This window comes from Benincasa hispida, chromosome 10 (assembly GCF_027475165.1).
Source record: "Benincasa hispida cultivar pf3 chromosome 10, pf3_genome.v1.1, whole genome shotgun sequence".
NCBI classification, from domain to species: Eukaryota; Viridiplantae; Streptophyta; class Magnoliopsida; order Cucurbitales; family Cucurbitaceae; genus Benincasa; species Benincasa hispida.
In genome coordinates, this window is record NC_143487.1 from 1,861,056 (window position 1) to 1,884,203 (window position 23,148).

The window sequence follows — 23,148 nt, forward strand, 5'->3', positions numbered from 1 at the left end:
ATAATTCAAATATTAAGATAATAACCCTTTTGGTTTTGATATTTATTAAAGGTGTTCAAGTGTTTTTATTTATAAAATATGGTATATTAGTTGCACTTTGTTTATTTGAATGTTATATTAGTTATTTTATATTACACTTTTAAAATGATTGATATTTTAGTATTTAAATTGTAATTTAAATATTAATTTTATTTTTTAATTCGACTACTTTTAGAGTTGGATAATTCAAAGTTTGACTTTCTAATCTATGGTATATACTTTAAATAAAAAATATATATTTTTAAGCATAAAAAAATTAAATACTTTTCAAATATGTATTTAGTATTTAGATTAAAATATAACTACTACTAAAATATGATTTTAGTTATTATAATATTAAATAAAAATGATAAATTAATTATATATTTTTTCTTGCAAAATTATAGGATTGTTAATATTTAAGATTAAAATTTTCAAAAATCGTTATGTCTTCATTCACCATCCAATTTGGGTTAATTTATTTTATGATGAGACAAGTTCCAATGTGAACTCTTTTCTTTCTTTTTTTTTTTTTTAATAAACATTCTATTAAAAGATAAAAAAAAAAAAAAAAAATACTATATAGCTTCAAAAACCATCTTATTCCACCCATTAACCCTCTCATTTCAATTGCAAAATTAAAACAAAATCAAAAGCCAACGTGAAGAAATGCAGCAAATAGTCTCAACAGTAATTTTATGCGGCTCAAAAATAAAAACTAAGAAAAAGAATAATATAAATCTACAGGGGAAAAAAATAATCTTAATAATTTTCGAGAGGCCCAATCACAACACGCCACATAAGAACATGATCCCGATCCAAGGGACCTCCCAACGGTACGAACAAAACGCTGCGTTGAACGTCGTTTTGAAGATAACCGCAGTTCCAAATCCATCCACATGACATACATTCATATACATATATTAAATATATATATATATAATTTTTTTTTTTACAATTTTCGAAGTCCCATCCACCGCCGTCGCCGTCGCTGTTTGCGTTACCTACCACCACCGCCGCCGTCAACGCTGCCGCCAAGACCTTTTGACCATGTCAACGGCGGTTCAGATCGAAGCGAAACAAACGGAAAACTAAACAGAGCGCGGATTTTGAGAATATTCTTCTTCCTCTCCGGCCATTCTTTTATCTGAAAACTTGATTGGCGATATGTGATTGCTAATCGCCGCCGGAAGGGGACCAAGGAGTCATGTCCATCGGATAGCTTCCTAAGACTCTGAGGAAGGATGTGAACTCCTGGACTTCTGCTAGGGCGTTTTGTGCCCTAGTTTCAGCCATGGAGGCTTCAAAATCAACATAGAACATGTACTCGAAGTGCTTTGCAGTGCCGACGTTTGCATCGTCGACGAGGCGGATAGGGCAATTTCTGTGCGGCCGGGATTCGATCTTCGTTAAGCTAATGTTGCGGAAGGCGAAAGCGGAGAGTACCTTGAATAGCGCGGACGTTCCTTTGTCGTGAGCAAAGACGATGCTGGTTTTGAACGGTCGATCTGTTCGTGGAATAATCGGATCTCGAGCTAGCATAACGAATCGCGTCACGTTACTCGAATCGTCCTGGATTCCCTCCGCTATGACCTGGAGACCGTACAGTTCCGCGGCGCGTGCACTCGCAATCGCTGCTGTATTGAGGAGATTGTTCGCCGCGATGTATTCCGCCGCGCCGGCGGTATCGTCGACGGCTTCTCGAGTGACATTGAGCCCTAATTTCGTCAAAGTGAGTTCGCATTGAGCTAGGGCTTGAGGATGAGAAATTACTCGGCTCAAATACTCTTTCCGGACTCCTGGAAGAGCCAGAAGGCAGTGGTGGACCGGAAGTTGAACCTCACCAACAATGTGTAGCCGATGACGAAGGAGCAGATCGTAATTTCTATGGATCGAACCGCCGAGAGAGTTTTCAACCGGAAGAACCGCTCGATCAGCGATCCATAGCTCCACCGCCTGAAAAGCGACCTCAAATTGATCGCAAGGAATGGCTTCGCAATTAGGATACGCCTTTCCAGCAGCGGCTTCTGAGTAAGCTCCCGGAACGCCTTGGTACGCCACACGAAGCTTCTCACCGTGCATCGGAGCCGGAGAAAAGTCGGTAATGGTTAACGGCTTAGGTTGCGGCTTGGTTATTTGGTAAGTATCAGAAATTTTCCCAATCGGAACAAGATTAAGATTCTCAACATTCGTCTTGTGGCCATTGACCGACGCAACATGTCCAACGCCGCCTCCACCGGCAGAATTATCGGCGGATTGTTGCTGAGAAACGACGTTACTGGCAAGAATAGCACAGGAGCTTTGCCAATCGGCTCGGGAGAGGCCAACGCCGTTTTGGACGCTGAAAGTTTCAGGTCCATAAGCACATTGGACGGTGATAGAGTGAACCGGTAAGAGGCGAGGATAGGAACGGCGGCGGAGGAAGGTACTGAAGGACGGCGGCGGAGAGTAAGGGCTGAGAGCCTTCATAGTTTGAAATGGAAGAGAAGAAAAAATGAAGAAGAGGAAGAAGGCTCAGCTTGGTGTTCACTTGGAAAAAGAGAACCACAAGCTGAGAAAGAAGAAGAAATGGTCGTAGGGTATATATATATCTCAAATGAAAGGGTTGGGTATTTTTTTGTGAATAAAAATTAATTAGAAAAATAGAAAAAATAGCTATTTCTTGAAATGATGGTTTACAGTCTTTAAAAGTAGTTGTTTTCTTGGGTTTGTATTGGTGGATTGGTCGTTCTCATACCTACCCCCACCCTCAAATATAATAAAATCAAAATGGAACATAAATTATTATTATTTTTTAAAGTAAATAAAAACTATATATATATATATATATAAAACCTTAAAATGCCAATATGTTTAGTTTTTAATTAATATTTTACAAAGTTTTCGATTTTATCTATGCGATTTGATCCAAATTGTTTGTGTCGTTGATATGATGCATATATTACAACGAGCTATGTTTTTTTAATGGGAGAATATTAGATGGTTTGATTTTGATTTTTTATACAAAATAGAAAAACATCCCTTTTAATCTTAAATTTTTCTAATTGTATCAATTTAACCATATATTTATGTAAATGTTATAATTTTAATTTTGAACCTTGCTATCTTAATCTTTTAATAAGTTCTCATTCTAAGTATGGTTAAGAAATGTTGATTATTATGGATCGATGAATTATCAAAATATATATAGAGTAAGAAATCGATAAGTTGATTTTTTTTTCTTTTTAGAAAACGACATCTAGAGTTTTCTTTTCAAATAATTTTGTGAATTTATGAAATGTTAATTAATAGTTTATTGGTGCATACCACAATGGTTAAACCTAATTTTATGCAAAAACTCATTTGATTGAAATTAATGAATTTGTAAATATTTGTATATTGTTTCTTTTCTAATTAAGATGTAATTTGAGAGAAAATCGAATTGAGGTTTACCATATAAGTCTTAATTTTTAAAGTCAAAATTAATGAAATTAAAAGTTTATATCTGAATTGATACAACCTACAAATTTATGGTCAAAATTAGATGTCTTCGTAGATGATGAATAAGATGGTCAGAAAGCAATTTATAAATTTAACTATACTTATATGAACCATGAGTGTTTAAATGACTGAAACCAAACTAAAATTAAACTCTAGTTGACTAAGCAACAAATCACAACTTTAAAAGCTACAATACAACTAATTGTTTTTTGGGCAAACTATAGTGTAAATTTGTGGTGATTTGATTTTTTTAGTATTCAACCTGAACTGCTAACTTCAAACTACATTTAGAAGGAAACAACAAAACTAAAAGGAAAAGGAAAAATAAATAAATTAAATTAAACTTAATTAGAGTGCCAATTTCAAAATTTTCAGGGGCGACGAGAGTAAATTATAAATGGTTGGCGATTAAACGGTAGGTTATAACTAAATCTACCAACCCCAAGCTACATTTGATCCCATTATTTTCGGCCCAACATGAACATGGTTAATGAATAAATTTGTAATCCATAATTCTAAAAAATAAAAATAAAAATAAAAATAAATTCGAAACTATTTACATAAAATAACAAAATTTAATTTTGAGGTCGGTAGAACTCTATCAATATTTGTTAGTGATAAAAACAGATAGAAATCTATCATAGATACTATGTGATAAATGTTTGACGATTTTTCTATCCGTGAAAATTTTTCAAGAGGAAAATAATATTGTTTTCTCTAATAAATAAGGTGTGCTTGAGTTATTAAAAAGAACGTGTATTTGGGAGAGATTTTGACATGGCTAAAATCATTTTTACCATTGTCAAGATCACTCTACTCTAAAATAATTATGTTTGGTAAGAAAATAAAATTGATTTTGAAAAATAAAAAATCACTATAAACTGATTTTTGAAGTATCACTGACCAATGGAGCAATAGGAGTGAGCATTGATGGATCGAGGTCGGTTTTTCGTGAAAATCGATGTCGAAACCGACCTAATCGAGATAGAAAATTCAAAATCGGCATTAAACAAGATGGTCGGGTTTCGCCAACGATTCGATCCTGTTTTACTTTTTTCTCTTTTTTTTCATTCTTTTTCTATTTCTGTAGTATTTTCTTGGTTCAAGGTGGTCCAATTCTTTTTCTATTTCTTTTATATATTTAGATATTTTATAATAAAAATAGATAATCTTTATATTATATAACATATTGTATATTTGAGAAACAAATATATAATATTAATATATTGGTTTGATTTAAATGGTGGTCGGAGTTGGTCAATTTTTAACTGAATTTTTATAAAATTGACCTTGATCGATTTTTTGAAAAACCACCATCCGACCTTTAGTTTGGCTGCTTTCAGACGTTCAGCTCGACCTTTAAATGTTAGTGATTGACTGAGAATCACCTTAAATGTGGAACCAAATATAATAATTCGAAATAATTCAAATTTACTTTTAAATATTTTAAAATCAATTTTAAGAGTTCTGTACCAAATATAAACATGACCGTTTAAAAATCAATTGTTCTTAAATCTTTTATTATCACTATGCCCATTGTCACTCCTAAACGTGTCCTGAGTGGTGTTGCATACACCTTCAGTTGGTCTCACACTTCAACTTAATGTCAACAAAAACTATAAAATAACTATTTTTTTTTAAAAAAAATCCTACATATTTCAAACTATCAATATCTCTATCAAATAGACTATAATAGTTTGAACTCTATTTGGAAACCATAAAAAAATTGTTATTGTTTTTGGAATTTGATTGAGAATTCAACTATTATATTTTAAAAAAATATATGCAAATCATTATAAAAATTGGGAAGAAATAAATTTAATGGTTATCAATTATTAACTGATTTTGTCAAAGTGAACTTAACAACGATTGACATGTACTATTTTTTTTTGCGTCATTATTTCAAATGTGTGTGCGCATGCACAAACTTTTTAAATTGTTTTTATATAAAAAAATAAATAAATACGATTTTTTTAAAAACAATTTTTTTTTAATCGTTCCACATAGATCATAAATTACAAATCTAATATGTAGATTACGAAGTTTGTGTCTTTTAGTCGATAAATTTTCAAAGGTGCCTGACGGTTTTTTTTTTTTTTGCATGTAATTAACGATTGGACTTTTAATTTAGTGAAATCCACGATGAATTCAAAATTTTTAAAAATTAATTAGTATATTAAAAGTAAAATTAGAAGGTAACAATTCGTAAACTTCTTGTTAATTTATCACCATCATCATCATTACTACTATACCAAACGATTTAACATTTTAAAGATTATTTGAGATGTTGAGTTGATTATCATTGTCATTAATTATCATAGTATGTGTTTGATTGTAAACTATTTTAATATAGATTATAATAGTTCGTATTTAGAGTGCAAATATTTTTTTTTATATTATATAAAAGAGATAATTATCATAAAATTATTAAACACGACAGATAAATAGGATTTTCAAATAGTCGATTAATTCAGTGTGAATTATAATAATTGTGAACTTTCATTGTTATAATCCAAATTTTAATAGGCTATATTAACCCATTACACCTAAAATAAGTTGTAAGCCAAACATTTACTTCAAAATATTAACAGATCAAATTAGAATTTTTAAAAGATCGAGGATTGAATTTTAAAAACCAACAAAATTGAGGACCGTTCAATATTTTTAGACAAACGTGAAACGTGTGCTAGTCCAAGAGTAACAAAATAAATCATTGATTCCGAATAATCAATTTAAAGAGATCTGACCAAAGACATTTTTAAATATAAACAAAAGAAGGGGGAAAAAAAGAAAAAGAAAAGAAAAGCACATGATATGTCCTCCGGAAAATATCTCGAAAAAATAAAAAATGTCACTTGACTGATCATTATTGCTCGACACATCTATTGGCCAAATGTACAACTCTTATCGTGGTTTATAGTTTACCAATGTTTTTAATGAATAACGTTCCTTAGGCACAAAGTGTTGGGAGAAAATGGTATGCATAGAACTGAATATATAATAAATTGATTATACCTCAATTCCTAGTAACAATACATTTAATATATAATATTCAAACTCAAACGAAAGTTAGGTGGCGTAACAAGATTTAGATATAGAAATAACCAAATACTTGAAAAAACTTTAAAACCTTTGGAAATTCAAACCGTAATCGATACATGTTCCTGATAACCATTATTAAGAAGATAATTATTCGCTCTATATGAACTATAAGCATACTACAACAATCGTCTTAACAGGATATTCCGGTGGAACTGCAACCTCGAACTACTCGAATCGATAGAACTCTTAGATATTTGCTCACCACTCAACTCGATAATAAAATAAAGAAATAAATTGATGAAATAACTCTTCAACAAGAATTGAGGATGCTATAAATGAAGAACTAAGTTGCTATTTATATGCTACTAACTTGATAACTCTCCAAATTACAAAATAAAATCAAATAAATATAAAAGTTGAACATTTATCAAATTTAACTCAATTGAGTTGTTAATTTGACATAAATCAAACACGACTCTTTCAAATTGAAAAATCTACAAATTTAAATTTCATACATATTAAATATGTACACGAAACATCGTTTTAATTCGAAGTTTCAATTCATTTTGAAAATTTATAAATAATTAATTTAATCTACACAATTAAATTCATTTTATGTTTTAAATCTTCACCAAACTTTCAATTTATTTCACTACATATATCCAACGCAAAATAAATATCTTTCCATTCTGCACTTGAGATAGCATAGCTAATAAAAACATTTTATTTAAAACTACAATAAATTCACAACATTGTTGTCAAAATGAGCCGAACTTGAAAATGAAACCAAACAATGTGTAACTAATTTCTAAAGTTATTAAAATTACATAGACTCAATGTAGATATTTGAAAGAATATGGTCGGGAATGGAATAAATCTAAAGTTCATGGATTAAAGTGCTATTTTAACTATAAATTTGTTTACTTCGAAACTTTTAAGCATGTTTCAATATTGTCTTTAAAACTTCGAAAAAATTGATTTAATTTTTTTATATTTGAAACTGTATGAGAAAAATTATTTTGAGAGTTCATTCGTTAAAACGATGGATGAAAATTATGGTAAAAAATTACTTGTAATGGATATGATTTACACAATATCAATCGTGTACGTAATAATTGATTTTCTAATTGTGATACAAGTGATATTGACACTATTGATGAATTGCAATGGCGATATTAACCTCATATATAAATGTCACATGTTTTTTCAAACTCTTACCAACCAACCTACCAAATCTCCTTCATAAATTTGAATGAGATGACTCACAAATGATGTTTAAAAAAAAAATCATTAGATTAAAATTAAATTAAATTTCCCAACGTTTAAAATTTCTAAAATTATGTGCTATTTGTATAATTAGTATTTTTCTCGATACAATTAAGGTGTTTGGTTGTTAACGCATATTTTATGCAAATCCAATTAAGTTAAATTGTTGTATATTAATAATTTATTTACTTGAAAGTGATATATATATATACACACATACATACATACATACATACGGTAGTGGGATGTTAACCTATTTTTACTCGTTTTATTTTACAAGTCCACATGACAACAAATATATGAGATAATAGCAATTATATCTCGATAGACAAAATATACTACAAAAGTCAAGACAATGGTCAGTTTAATTCTTAGTCTATTTAGATTATATATGTACCATTTGCATATAAAAATATGATTTTCTTTTTTATGTGAACGAGGAATCAAACCTCGTACCTTGAAGTTGTCAAGACAAACTCTATGTCAGTTGAATAATGTTATTTTAGCTGTATAAAGTATTCATTTGAGTCATACACATATTTATTCTGTTTTATTACCATATGCTTCAATAAGTGAACATGCCAATTGAAATAATAAGTAAACATGCCACTTGAAATAGTACTTTAAATCAATTATTTTTGTCAGAGTTTTGGTTGGATTTAATTAACAAGGCAAGAAAAGTTTCACGTTCATTTTTCTTCAATACAACAACCGAGAAGATGAGGGCTCAAACCTCCAATTTGTAAGGAGAAAATCATGTCAATTACCATTAAACTAATTTCGACCAAAACATGTCTATTTATCAAAATAACAAAGGAATAATTTATGCCCTATTTCACAACATTTTGATCTTAAGTTTTTGTATCTGAAGATTTAAAGATTTTAAGTATACATTTTCATCATGGTAAAAAAAAAACTAAAGTAAAAATCAAGGATTAAAATAAAAGGATAATTGCAATGAGTAACACTTTTAAGAATAATAATTAAGTCGATAATAATATTTCTAAAGAGTTGTAAATATAGAAAAATCTATCGATTTAGACTCTTAACAATGATACTCTATCCTCTGTCGATTATAGATTTGTATTAGAGATATGATTTACCATTAATAGATTCTTAGAGCTGGATTTACGATTTGCTATATTTGCAAAGTATTTTTTATTATGCTATATATTTTAATACACTGAACGTAATTGCTAAATTAATGATATATATATATATATGAAAAGTAAAATGATAATATTGATCGAACTTAGTGATATGGATAGTAATATATTCACAGCCATACAAAAATTTCGGAATGATTAATTGAAACTAATAAAAAAAATAAAAATAAAAATAGAGAAAGGAGTAGCGCGAAATAACCACCGCGCGGAAAGCGGAAAACACGAATAGAAGAATTTCCCAATGTTCTCTCTCAGTCTTACCCCTGCAGCTCATCTCCTCCTCCAGAAAAGATCCGGCTGCTTTCCGGCTAGAATTCCGGTCAGTTCCTTCACCGTTCGATCGTCTTCAAGTCTTCAGGAGGTCGAGAAGTTTTCAGAATCATCATCTGACCGGAAAGACCTCAGTTCGGAGCTTTACGCTTCGGTTCCGTTGCCTCCGATTAAGACTGCAAAGAGAGTGGTTCTGGTCAGGCATGGGCAGAGCACGTGGAATGCGGAAGGTAGAATCCAAGGAAGCTCCAATTTCTCTGTTCTCACTAAGAAAGGGGAGGCTCAGGCAGAGACCTCTCGCCAAATGCTCATCGATGATGCATTTGATGTCTGCTTCAGCAGGTTTTCTGTCTTTTTAATTCCATTTCGCTTCATAATCAAGCAGTGGCGACTTCAGGAAGTGATTGGAAACAATTTTTGTTCAGCACATGTTTGCGTCTGTTGCATGAATTGACCTAATATTATTGCTTCATTACCTAAAATTTGGCATGGTCTAGACCTTGAATTGATCGATAGCGAGCATTTTGATATTTTTCCTCCTTGTCTTGCTTGACTGAGATGAATTGCACATCCAGCCCCCTAGTGCGATCAAAGAGAACTGCGGAAATTATATGGGGTGATCGTGAAGAGGTGATACTTACGGACTCCGAACTAAGGGAAATAGATTTATATTCATTTCAAGTAAGTTCCGTTCAAATTTTCTTTGAGATGGATTGATTAGATTAAAATTGATAGTTGATCTTTGAGATGGATTGATTAGATTAAAATTGATAGTTGATCTTATTGATGTTCTTCTCATTCTTGTTATGATTGATGTGATTGGGTGGACTCAGGGTCTACTCAAGCACGAGGGGAAGGCAAAATTTGGTGCCGCTTATCGTCAATGGCAGGTAGATGCTGCAAATTTTCACATTGATGGTCACTATCCAGTGAGGGAGTTGTGGGCACGTGCTCGAAATTGCTGGGATAGAATTCTAGCCCACGAGAGCAGGTCTGTCCTAGTAGTTGCTCACAATGCTGTCAATCAGGCTCTTGTTGCCACAGCTATCGGTATGCTATCATCTCGAAAGTTCAAATTTATTTTTGCATTAACGACTTGAATGTGTTTAGTGTAACTGTTACTTAAATCAGGATTAGGATCTGAGTACTTCAGGGTTTTACTTCAGAGCAACTGTGGTGTTAGCGTTCTTGATTTCACTCCTCATGCTGAGGGTGGATCTCCAATTATTTGTTTAAACCGTTTAAATCAGGTAAGAAAAAAAATGATAAACTTTGTAACTCCCCACTTGCTTTCTAATTTATAGGTTTAGCACGTGACAAGTTTCCCTCTCACTATTTTCTTTTATTTTGTCAGTCATCGTTTTTTGTTCATTTAAATATTCCTTAACGACACTTTATTTGCATTGTTTTCTATTTTCCTTTTTTGGCAATAATTAATTTCTAGGACAACAATTAGTTATTTGTAGATTAAATTATATTTATTCTTATGTGGCATTCCTCTTTTTCCAACTATATCGAGTGTGTTCAAACTGCATAATTTTGTTTTCAAAGACAGTAGTAATTCATAACTATCTGGAACTTGAAACATCTTCACCATACAATACTGCTCTCTGCTTTCTTGGCCATAAGTTTAATCAAATGTTAGTTAGCTTATTTAAGGGGCCATGATCTTTTCATTGATGCAGACCCCAAACTCACCTGTTGCTTCCGGTAGTTCTGGAGGCAGGAAAGCAACAAAAAGGATCATACTTGTTTGCCATGGAGTTTCTGAGGATAATAAGGTATGGTGCGTAATTTGACGGTTCTGTGTTTTCACTTTTCATCTTATACATTGTGCTTGCCAAGTGTAGGTTCACTATATAGCATAGTTAATCCAAAATGTTGAAAATAACAGATGGAACGTGAAATCAGGATCTTGTGTGGTTTTAGATTGCAAGCCTGCTGAACCGAATTTTAGGAATTTAATTTGGAATATTATCTCTCTGATTTAGCTGGCACAAACTTGCAGGCCAGTTCTTCCTTCCTGGAGGACAAGCCAATGAACATGCTTGGGGTTATACAGGTAGAGCATCCATACCATTTCACTAGATAGGTTTGGAACTCACATAATTGTATTTTCTGGATGCATGACAGTCCCAGAAAGTTGCAGAGCTCCTTCTTGATCTAAAAGTGAGCGCTGTAATAAGCAGTTCCAAGAAAGCTTGTGTAGAGACGGCTGTAGCAATTTCCAGAGTATGCTTGTATTATCTTTCATGGTTCTTGTTTATATATCTTTCACAGGTTCTGAATCACCACATTTTACCAATGTTTTCTCTTTTCCTTTTTTTATTTTTCCTTGGAGGCTCTAGAGAGTATGAATAATGCCGTATCAGAACTATGTCGTGATAGCACTCATATAAAAGATAATGATATTACAATAGATTCCCTCAAGTATTTCTGGTATTTGAAACTTTCCCTTTCTTGAGATGCCACTCAAGTCTCAACCACTTGAAATTGCCTAAATTTCTCCTTTTCTACCCTCCATTTATAACCAAATACAATAACAAACTTCCTGTTATGCTTAGTAATCTATTAATATTCCTAATTCTTCTCTAGTGGCATTCCTATCAAGCGCATTTAACATTATATTAGTGATCCTGAAGGATCTTTTTGAAAGAGGATTGGAACAAATTCATGAAAAACAATATGCAGATTTGTGTTGATGCCATCTCCGTTTCAGTCCCATTCCTCTTTTAGATTACGACCTATTCTTCATACACCTGTGGCATTTTAGTTTTCCATTATTCTTTGGAGGTGTGAGTTCGCGAATTCCATACGGGATTACTTCTTTAAGACGCTTGGTTTTTTTTGCTAGCTTAGCATGTTATGGTTGAGAAGTTCCTTATTCATCCACACTTTGTGAGAAGGGTTGCCTTTTGTGGTTTCCCGGGATGTGGGCTATTTTATGAATTCTTTGGGCGGAGTGTAATAACACAGTGTTTAGAGAGGTGGAAAGGGATCCCAATGACGTTTGGTCCCTAGTCAGATCCTATGTTTTCCTCTGGGGGTTTCGATCTCGAAGACTTTTTGTTCCTATTCTATTGGAACAATGTTGTATAGCTAGAACTCCTTTCTTTAGTGAGGTTCCCTCTTTTGCGGGCTTGGTTTTCTGCATGCCCTTATTCTTTCATTTACATTAGGAGCACCATAGTACAAATCCTAGAGTAATCTTATTAATTACTGTGGCGCCATACTATTCAAATTCTCTTCTTGGCATTTTCTAGCCCCAAGAATTCTTGCTTTTATTTTTAATATCTTGGCTAATTTTTCGTAGACAATTTAAAAGCAGTGAAACTCTTGCATACATGAGCATCATCTAGTAAAGGAAGGTGGATTAATCACCATCAATTGATTTGATCCCACCTAATTCAATCTAGCTTATGGAGTCCCATGTCAAAAAGATTGTATGAGTTAAAGAAAAGCATCAAAACTCTAAGTTCTCTTGAGAGAAGGTAAAAGAATCCTTTTTTTATTAGACACGGCTTATTCCTTGTAGGTACAAGAAGCTGCAGATTGCTTGGGTGCTGATTGCGTGCCTCGCTATGTGGAGATGAGGCAGACGAATAAACTTGATGTAGACAATATTCCTGATCATTTCAAGCAGGCAAGATGTCTAGCCATGGAATTTTAGTCTAAAAGTAGTTAAGGTTGTGACATACCATAATTAGGTTGATGAAAAAGTTGCATATTTACCATAATATGAATAGATGAATAAGCTATTTAAACAAGTTTGAAACAGCCTAACCACCTTCAATGTTTCAATTATCTCGTTTGGGTTGCCCAACTGGGGGAATTTTAACTTATCAATTGTATGCATATAGAGGGTTTATATTGATTTCCTTGCATGCTTTATAGATGAATAATCGAGCTTATAATTTCTCATTTACTGTTCAATCCAATAAATTTTCCGTTCTAACATTCTATGCTTTTAACTCCATAGGATATAGGTGACACTAATGTCTTTGAACCTGGTTGGTTAAACAAATTGAACGGTGGGGTGATTACAGAAGTGTGGAATCAGAGTGGCGAAGCCTGGAAGTCTCTATTAAATGAGGTGGCTGATGAAAAGGAGCCGGAAAAGATTATTGTTGTGGTTGGTCATCCTGCCATTCTTTTAGGATTAGTGGGGCAGTGCCTAAATATCACAAAAGACTGGATTGGATCATTTCATCTGGATGCTGGAAGCGTTAGTGTGTTTGACTTCCCTGATGGGCCTAGTGGCAGAGGTGTTGTCCGATGCATAAATTACACTGCTCATATGGGGAGATGGTCAATTCCGATTACTAAACCTACCGTGGATGATGAAGAGTTTTAACGGTAAACGCTGAAATTTAAAAATCAATTGTACGGTATGTTTAAAATACTCTTTGATTCAAAGTAAAGAAAACAGAGTTAGGGCACATAGCTGTCGTTCTTTGATTCAAAGTAAAAAATCATTATCGAACACAATTCCTATTCATTGATAGAACCAATTTTACATACATCTCAATTCTTTTTTCTTTATACCAGTGAAAATTTACATTTGAAGTTAAATTGATGTAGGTGGACAGAAAACACTTGAAAGGAACTCAAGACCTCTATAGAATTCGCCCGAACAGTATGTTGATGCGCTTGAAATTGCCACATGCAAGAAAACCTAGGGTTTGGGAGAGAATCTCGAGGCTATCACAAAGAGGAGTTGAAGAAAAAGAGAGTTAACAGTCTGTAATTAAGTTCGTTGTTTTATAAGTTTGTCAGTTAAATAGTATATTTTGATACTTTTTGTGCCGTTTTAGATCGGCTATTATAAACATCAGAAATTCTCTCTCTGAAAAAAATGAGAAATTATAATAGTATTTCTCAAGGAAAAGAAAAGAAAAGAAAAGGAAATGTTAAATTGCAAAATTGGTCTCAGTTTGGAGAAAGTTAACAGTATAGTTTCTCTTAAGTTTGATAAATAAATCTCTCATACCTATAGATAACTTTGTCCAGTTCATAGGGACAAATTTGCAATTTGCAATTTAACGAAAGAAAAATACAGGCCTAATTGCTTGGACCACGGATCTTCTAACTTTATCATCTAGTCGGGCTGTCTACTTGGACCACAGGTTTCCTACCATTTGCACCTAATTGGGCTAGCTTCTTGGGTTCACTGATCTCCCATGGAATCCAGAAATTGGTATGTCCAGTATTTTAGCATTTTATTTTTATTTTTAAAATTTTTATAAACAGGTAAAAATGGCTTTCAAGTTCATAGATGGGTCGAGATAGACATCTTGCTCGTGCTGGGCAGCGGCTCCACGAATTCCGATCACAATACATAGATCCAACGGTACACATCTATTCTAATGCAGCAAGTTTTAATTATGAGAAAAACTAGGGAAAAAGGAATCACTTTGTTGGAAAACAAAACAGTAGTACCATTATAAAAATACTCATCATGAAGGGGTTTTACATTTCCAACACAGAGGCGTAGACTAATATTCAAGCTGGTAGAGGTGGCTTGGTACGAATAGCTGGGAAATCAAGCACTACAATCTTGTCAATGGCTGCCGAGAAAGTTGCAGAGAATTCAACATGCTTGGGATGCCCCACAAACGCAGCGTGAGCCTCCTTGTTCTCGAATGTCATCAAGAATGCATGCGTGAAGCCCTGTGTAAGCATTTCTGGTCCCTCTATTTCCTGTCCCCTGTTTTCACCTTAAAACGTTCACCTTTCTATTTGCTTTCATGTTCATTACCCTTTGATTAATGTTAACATATCTTGAAACTAGAAAAGTAAGTTATCACAAAATTACATCAAATAAAACACTCAACATCATGTCATAATATTATGCATCCCAACAAGAGCGGAGCTTTCTAACATTTTTATATATAATATTTCCATTTTAGAAATTGAAGGGAAAAGTTAGATAGAGCCTTTGAATCTTAATACTTTTCAAAGGTAATATTTTAATCTGAGAACTAAGATGTGCCATTATCCCCTCTTTCGCTTCACTCTTGGGTTCACACCTAGCAAAAAAGCACCCAACAAATCTGAAGAACCCAATAGGCTTTTTTTAAAAAAACCATTTAGGCTTTTATTTTTGAAAATTAAACCTATTTCTCCTTATTTAATTTTTAGTCAAATTCCAAAAACACAAATACAAGTTATTATTATTTTCAGCTTGGTTTTTGAAAACCTCGTTAAAAAGTAGATAACAAACCTTAATTTTCAAAAAAAAAAAATCAATTTTACAAACCGGTCTCAAAGGATAGCTTTAAAATTTTAATATTTTAACAAAGGTGTGGCGGAGATTACCACTCAAAGGTTTTGACAGCTTCGACTTCAGAGACGAGGTTCTCCATGCCTTTGAGAATCTCTCCCACCGCCGCTCCTTCTTTAAACTTTACGAGAACCAAGTGCTTGAACTCTCCTGCCATGGCTGCTCCACCCTTGAACTCAAAGGCCGCTCCCCTCCTTATATACACACAAACACACATATCAAGACATTACGTTAGATTGGATGTCACTGTTTACGTGCACCGACACGGCTCACGTGTCATTTCTCTTTTCTCTGCTGACTCAAATACTATAAAAGAATTGTTGTCCTTGTCCCCTATCTTCCTCGACAGCATCTCTTACTCAATATCTGAAAAGCCACACCATCTGATAAGACTTAGACCCACAACTTCCACCTTCACTTGTTTGGATCTTTTTTTTTTTTTTAAATCAGTATATCCTCTTTCTTTTTTTCATCCAATTTGACTTTGGGTTCCATGTATAATCTTCCTGCCTATCTGTTCGATATGATTGTTCATGGTGGAAATGAAAGAACTCTTCTAGCAAAATCACATGACTACCTTGTAGCAATCGAGTTAGTTTAGTTTAGACAGGAAGATTAGCAGTAACATGCCTCTGCCTATACTCTGTTCAAACTTATTCATCCACTTATTGTTTGATATGATCAAACTGTTCCCAAGATCACATGACTATCTTTTAAAACTCTGTTCAAACTTATTCATCCACTTAGTGTATATATTTGAATTCTTGGATTTTAGTTTTATTTTGTATATTGTTTATATACAAAATATCTCATGGCCATTCCGTAACTACTAATGTTTGAAAAACTAAGGGGTTAGTTTGATAATTATTTTGGTCCCTTTGTTAATATTTTGTTTTTGAAAATTAAACCTATTTTCTCTCCATTTCTTATAATGATTCGTATCTTTTTTAATTATAATGGTTGAATTCTTAGTCAAATTTTAAAAATAAAAACAAATTTTTACGAGCTATTTTTTTTTTTAGTTTTCAAAATTTGACTTGGTTTTTTTAAGCCATTGGTAAAAGTAGATAAAGAAATTTAGGTATAAGTATTGTCAATAGGCTTAATTTTCAAAAACGAAAAATTAAATGATTACCAAACAGAGACTTCATTTATAGTTTTTGAAATTCATTTAATTTTCTTACCATGAGTTTTACCTTTCTTGTAGAGACATTGATTCTGGAACCAAGTTTGAAAACTTATCCCCCCTCTTTTTTTAATATTATTTTAAATTTGACTTGTTTTTTTGAAAAAAATAGATAACAAAACAAGAAAGTGAAAGTTATGTTTAGAAACTTAATTTTAAAAAATAAAATGGTTATCAAACATGATCTTAATTTTTTGTTTTTGAAAATTGTGCTTGTTTTTTCACATCTATTCATCTTTCATAAGTAAAAAATGAATTCTTAGTCAAATATCAAACAACAAAAACAAATTTCAATTTTTCTTTTTTTCTCCCAAAATTTGTCTTGGATTTTTTAAAACAAACCTTCTTTAAAAAAAAGTAGTGCTTACATTTTTAATTTTTTTTAATTATATTATTAATATTATTATTTTTTTAAAGAAAGGAAAAAAGGTTATCAAAAGAAGTTTAAGTTGGTCAGGATTCATAGGCATGTATCTACTTCATATATTATTTAGACAATAACATTGAGTTGTTATTATCTTTTACTTACTCTTCAGGTATCATAAAAACTTGATCTATCACATGACTTATGTAAGAACTAAATTGACTGGTCTCAAAAATAACACTACTAGAAAAATAAAAGATACCTCTCTATTATCATTTAGTATACATGTTTAAATTAGTGGTATTTTTAAGTGCTTATTTCTTTTCCCAAAGGAGAAATAGGCTTAAAAGTTATTTGGGCCAATTATGGTGGTAGCTCTGCTTTTGCACATGACTGGGATACTGGGTGGACAGATTTTCCTTTTGATTCACATTCACATGCCCAAAAATTTTGCTTTCATTTTTCCAATTTATTTGCTCTTTCAATTTTTCCACCCCAACTTTTTCTCTCTGTCACTACCATGTGAGCATCCTTTTGTCCATTAACTTTATTTCAGTGGAAAATGTATTTTTCTGCTTATCTTTTAGAATCTATATGTGGAGAAAATGATGAGCTATGTTAAATGTTCCCATTTGTCCTGGTCTGTGCCTCATACTATCTTCCCTCATATCAATGAACATGAAAATCCAATTTAAGATTTTAGGGTTTCAGAATTAACTAATTTTATTGTTAACATAATAAAAAAGTAATATCTTTTTTAAAAAAGATAAATATATTATTTGATATTAGCAGTCAAGATATCTATTATTTGCTTCATGTCCAAAGTTCATATAGCTTTACATTTATTATACTAACAAAAATGTCTATCTAAAATTTTATAAATAGAATGGTTCTCGTGTGACTTTAGAGTGGAAAATGGAGTTGTGAATGTGAACTCTCTTTCTTGTTTGGTCAAGTAGTTCGTCAGTCCCACGACTATAAAAATATTAATTTTATAAATTATTAACACCTTTTATTATGGTTTTAGGAGTTCACAACTCTACACTTTACCTCAAATGTCTCTTAATTATTTGGTAGTCATATTTTCTTTTTTCTTTTTCTTTTGGTTTTTCTTTTTGGACTAATAGTAGAGTTTCCAACCGATAATTGACTGATTTGCTACCTAATAATAGGCCACTTTATCGAATAGCAAGGAACAAAGTCATTAAATGAAAATGTCGGCTATGTTATGGATTTAACCTTTTCATTTGGACGAATCCAAGGCCATGTTTTGGACGAGGTCGGACCCCCTGAAGTCCAAGAGTCTGGAATAATTTTTAGAAAAATGAGATGAAATGTATTGATAAATAAATGGGAAAAATAGATTTCCGATCACTGTTTTGAGTTTAGTTTTTATTTAGTTCCCCAATTTCAATATTTTACCTTTATAACCTTGATTTAAGGAGGGTTGGAGCATCCTACCGTGTCAGATAACCATTTTGATAACTAAAATAGCTTTGTTTTATATTAATATAAAAATACATTGAAATTGAGGCGAGCTCTCTAGATCCAGGTCAAGTCCAGGCAAGTGTCGTCCTCAATTGATGTAAATTTGTATTTATGCTACAGTTCAATGAAATTAACAAAAATAGTTGTCGATATAGTGGTTGAGACTTGAGAGGGCACGGGGTTTAGTTTTGCCCTTCTTCAACGTCCGGGATTTGTTGCCTCGCTTTGCACATATTTTCTTTTAATTTCATTTTGCTGTATATCTTATTCTATTCTTTAATGCAGGGAAGGTCACTAGAAAATTTTAATTTCAGATTGACTTTTTTTTTTAAACATATATATGCATATGCAAATGTTCTAAGGGCAGCTTAGTTCAAAGTTTTATAGAGATCAGGAATTGAGGATGGAATAAGATTGTTTGGAATCAAGAATGTGTTTAGTTGTGCATGGAAATGTTACTAGAATTTCATAGGAATAAATTATTTTTGTATTTAATTTAAAAAATTAACCATGAAAACACTATAAAATTTTTAATAGATTAATTGATAAACAATCAATTTAATTTAAATTTTTGAAAAAAAATTTATTTAACAATCAAATAATAATAATCATTAAATTATTAATTACTAGTATTTGTAAAATGAGTCATTTATAAATTTTTTTGAACAAAATCATAGATGGAATCGGTAGATGCACCCGAATATCTCAATTAGATTGACACATTCTTAGCACACTCGTCGTACACCTAGATCAAACCATATCACTCACCCAAAAAGTAGGGAAAGGTAAAAAAACCATATTATAAATTACTCATTTAATTATAAATGAGTAGTTTAAAATTATAGATACGTGATTACATAAATGGTTGGAATATGAATTTCTATAATTATGATGTATTAATTAATCAATGATAAATGAATTATAATTATTAAAAAAAAACAAATTCATATTATATTAAGAAAAATTTTTACATATAAAAAAATGTCAAACTATTTCTAGAAATAGCAAAGAAAACACGGTTAGACACTGATAGACTTCTGTTCGTCTCTATCGAAGAAAATTAAAATTTTGTTATTTTATGTAAATAGTTTCCGCTATTTTTTTATTTTTGAAAATCTCCCTTACATTAATTATAATAATCATTAACTAACTACAAATATAATTAACTAATTCATTGATAGCTTTATTACATCCGTTCTTTACCGTTTATTGAAAAATTAGTATGGGTATGTATTTAAGTATATATTAAATTGGGGTAGTTAACTTCATACACTATAATTGAAATTTTAATATAATTTTATAAGAGAAAAATACTCTTTTGGTCATTAGAGTTTTTAAAACTAGATTTAAAAGACTCCCTCTAAAAAAGAAATTTAAAATATAATATAAAAAGAATTTAGAGATACTTATGTGAGAAGATGAGATGGCAAAGGAATATATATATTTTTCCCCTCCCCTCCTCCCTCTCCATCCTCTCTCATTCCCTTCTCTCTCTCTCCGTCTCTCCATTACCAAATCTTTTTTATTTTCTTTCTTCGAACCAATCTTAATAGGAAGTCCAACTGACCAAGAAAAACAAGACACATTTTGAAGTATTCAAGCAACCACACAAGTCTATGATACTGCCTCCGTCTCCGTCCCGTTCTCGGACGGGGTTCCAAAAAATTTTATCAATTTGACCCCATCTCCGATCATATCGGAGATCGGAATGGATCCCGTAGAGACCCGATTCTGCGAAGAATTTTGCCAACCGCCACAAATATTACATAATTCCTCTCTTCACCATAGACCAAGCTCATGAGAGAGCACAATAACGACAACACCATCAGATTCATAATCCCCCCAAATAATACTATTGGGATCAACCAAAAAATCGACACGAGTTCCGAATCCAATATTGATTTTTTCGCTGATTTCAAAAGTTAAGTATATAATCAATCATATTTGGGTTTCCCACATCAATACAGTTGGTGTAGGGCCGTTAAATTTCAATGAAGTAACAGTGCCTTAATATAGTTTATGCCGAAACTAAAATTATTTTAAAGGGTAAAACTATTAAAAATATTTACTAAATATAGCAAAATTTTGAAATTATGAATGATAGACGTTGATAGACACTAATAGACTTCAACGACACCTTCATTTGGACTCTCGATTGAGATTGTTTTGAAAAAATAAAATAAAAAAATTTGGTAATAATGATGGAGGAGAGACAGAGAGAGAGAGAATAAAATAAGAGAGGATGAAGAGGGAGGAGAGACAACAGAAAGAGAATGAAAAGATTCAAAAAATATTTCTCTTCCATGTCATCCTGCCACATAAGTATTTATAATTTTTTTTATATTAAATTTAAATTGTTTTCTAGAAAGATATCTCAGAAAACCTGTTCTTAAAAACTCATATACTAAATAAAATTCAGTTTGAAACATGAAGACTAAATGCACATATTCTTCAAAACTCAAAATCAAAAATGTATTTTTTTTCATTTTATAAACTATAATTTTAGTTTTCATATAATAATCAATTTAGATCAATTAATTTCAATAATATATAAAATAAAAGAATAAAGAAATGTATTAAAAGAGAAAAGAGAGGACATGAAAAAAATCTACCTTTTTGGATGGTATACTGAATGTAAGGAAATAGCTTATTCTTGTGCCTAAAGCTACAAAATTTGTACCAAACAAGGGACATCCTTTGCTCATTCCTATTTTTATTCTCATTTCAATTCTCTCAATTCAAACCCTCCTTAAATTTTTTATAAATTATTTTAAAGAAAGTTAATTTGTGACTAATATTTTAGAGAATTTAGGACTACCTCATTTTGTTTAGGATGCAAGATAGGCTAATTCAATACAATACAATTTAGGAGCTATTATATATTTTTAAAAAAAAATTTCAGGAAATATATGTATTTTAGACATAAAGTTTTAGATCTATATTAAAAGCTCTCGGAGTAACAAGTTAAAATCTATGAATTTATATGATATATATTTGATTGATGAATTTTTATTATTTTATTTTTGCATTATCAGACATTGTGATTCGTGCATTATTCTCAGTTTAAATAGTTAAGTCCCCAATATTCTAGTGAAAACTTGAATAAATTACTCAATTTATTAATACTTACACCTTACTCAATTTTAAAAAGATTAAATTTGTTTGGTTTAACTTTGAAAATAGTTCATTTTGAAAAAAAAAGTATTAGCCAATCATTCAAAATAATTTTAAAACAGGTTCATTTTAAATAGTTTTTATTGAACGATTTTACTTTTTTTTTTTTAAAAAAATATATATATTTTTTTCTGATTAATCAAAGAAGCCCATAGTTTATATAGTTTAAAAAAAATATATAGAATTTAGTTTATATGATTTAGAATTAGAATTTAGTATTTATAGTTATGATTTGATAAAATTCTCCTAATAGTATTTATGGTAAGGACTATTACTTATGAGGGTTTATCAAACTATATAGACTAACTATGAGCTTTTGTCAAATTATAAGAACTAAATTCCAACTTTTAAAATTATAGAAACTAAATTTTAACTATCTTTTAATGTAGTGATCAAATTCGTAATTTAATTTTTTAAAAAATATTTTTCAAGAGGTCTTTCAATAATTAAAAAAAATGTCAGTTAATGTTTTTTTACTTTTAATTTTGTATCTAATAGATTGTTGACATATTCAATATTTTAAAAATTTATGGCTTCAAAAAAGTCGATTTCAAATTTAATAGATTTGTAAACAGACAATTGTTTTAAATGACAAAACTATTGAAAATATTTTTAAAAGTAGTAAAATGTTATTGTCTATGAGTGATAGACAATGTTAAATACTGAAAGACACCTATTAGGTTTCATTATATTTGTAAATAAGTTGACTCATTTTTCTATATTTAAAAACAATATTGTGTAAACTTGATTTTTTAAAATATTAGGGATTTGTGAAACACGTCTAAATTTTTTAGATCTATCAAATATAGTTTAGAGGCTTAGTAAAATGAATTAAACTGGTAAGTTATCCTTTCTTATATATATAAATTCATTTTTATATAAACTATATTATATATTTAATATAATTTATAATTTTACGTAAAACAATTGGTTTTATAAGAATGAAATCGCCCCAAATGAAGAAATAAGGAACAAAATCATGAATTAACATCCTTTTTCTAAGGAAAAAGCATAGAGGCAAGACACAAGAGTAAAGATTACAAGGTTAGTGTATCATTGAACGACTTCATCCACCTATTGAGGATGTTTTTCATTTCAAATCTTATGAAAAGTTGACAAGTCAAACAATGAGTCGTATTATTGTCGTTATTTAGATAAATGTTAAAGCTTCGAACTAGACTTATTTGTTGGAATATTCTGATATCGTCAACAAAAGCTTTAACCTCATTGTTGATATAGTCTACACCTTGTATTAACAGGTAAGTAACGAACGAGTTAGTCTCGACCCAAAAAGAGACAATTCCTACTTCCTTTATCGAATAATACTATCCAAAAGTGCAGTTGCATCAGCGAGCATCATGGAAGACATAATTTATTATCCATGTAAAATTTCAATTTTTTCACACATTGT

The 23,148-nt window shown here is 31.2% G+C and overlaps 3 protein-coding genes across 3 annotated transcripts; 1 reads left to right on the forward strand and 2 right to left on the reverse strand.

Moving 5' to 3' along the window:
- Positions 1–760: 760 nt before the first annotated feature.
- LOC120088755 (arogenate dehydratase 3-like) lies at positions 761–2,703 on the reverse strand. Its single transcript, XM_039046194.2, has one exon. It carries the CDS (start codon positions 2,485–2,487, stop codon positions 1,195–1,197), a length of 1,293 nt encoding a protein of 430 aa, XP_038902122.1. The 5' UTR covers positions 2,488–2,703; the 3' UTR covers positions 761–1,194.
- A 6,351-nt stretch (positions 2,704–9,054) lies between these two features.
- LOC120088248 (phosphoglycerate/bisphosphoglycerate mutase family protein) lies at positions 9,055–14,165 on the forward strand. Its single transcript, XM_039045402.2, has 10 exons — positions 9,055–9,584; positions 9,818–9,923; positions 10,076–10,292; positions 10,374–10,492; positions 10,928–11,023; positions 11,251–11,304; positions 11,376–11,474; positions 12,778–12,885; positions 13,222–13,598; positions 13,824–14,165. Exons 1-9 carry the CDS (start codon positions 9,214–9,216, stop codon positions 13,594–13,596), a joined length of 1,545 nt encoding a protein of 514 aa, XP_038901330.1. The 5' UTR covers positions 9,055–9,213; the 3' UTR covers positions 13,597–13,598; positions 13,824–14,165.
- Positions 14,166–14,655: 490 nt separating this feature from the next.
- LOC120088249 (Stress responsive A/B Barrel Domain-containing protein) lies at positions 14,656–15,720 on the reverse strand. The gene is made up of 2 exons (XM_039045403.2): positions 15,561–15,720; positions 14,656–14,949 (listed from the first exon to the last, which is right to left on the reverse strand). The coding sequence occupies exons 1-2, from the start codon at positions 15,680–15,682 to the stop codon at positions 14,745–14,747; spliced, it is 327 nt and encodes a 108-aa protein (XP_038901331.1). The 5' UTR covers positions 15,683–15,720; the 3' UTR covers positions 14,656–14,744.
- Positions 15,721–23,148: the final 7,428 nt, after the last annotated feature.

Coding starts and splice junctions, on each gene's coding strand:
- LOC120088755 (XM_039046194.2), bottom strand. CDS start 2,487: ATGAAGGCTCTCAGCCCTTACTCTCCGCCGCCGTCCTTCAGTACCTTC.
- LOC120088248 (XM_039045402.2), top strand. CDS start 9,214: ATGTTCTCTCTCAGTCTTACCCCTGCAGCTCATCTCCTCCTCCAGAAA. Junction 10,293..10,373: donor TCTTGTTGCCACAGCTATCG/GTATGCTATCAT, acceptor TACTTAAATCAG/GATTAGGATCTGAGTACTTC. Junction 12,886..13,221: donor TTCCTGATCATTTCAAGCAG/GCAAGATGTCTA, acceptor TTAACTCCATAG/GATATAGGTGACACTAATGT.
- LOC120088249 (XM_039045403.2), bottom strand. CDS start 15,682: ATGGCAGGAGAGTTCAAGCACTTGGTTCTCGTAAAGTTTAAAGAAGGA. Junction 14,950..15,560: donor GCTGTCAAAACCTTTGAGTG/GTAATCTCCGCC, acceptor AGGTGAAAACAG/GGGACAGGAAATAGAGGGAC.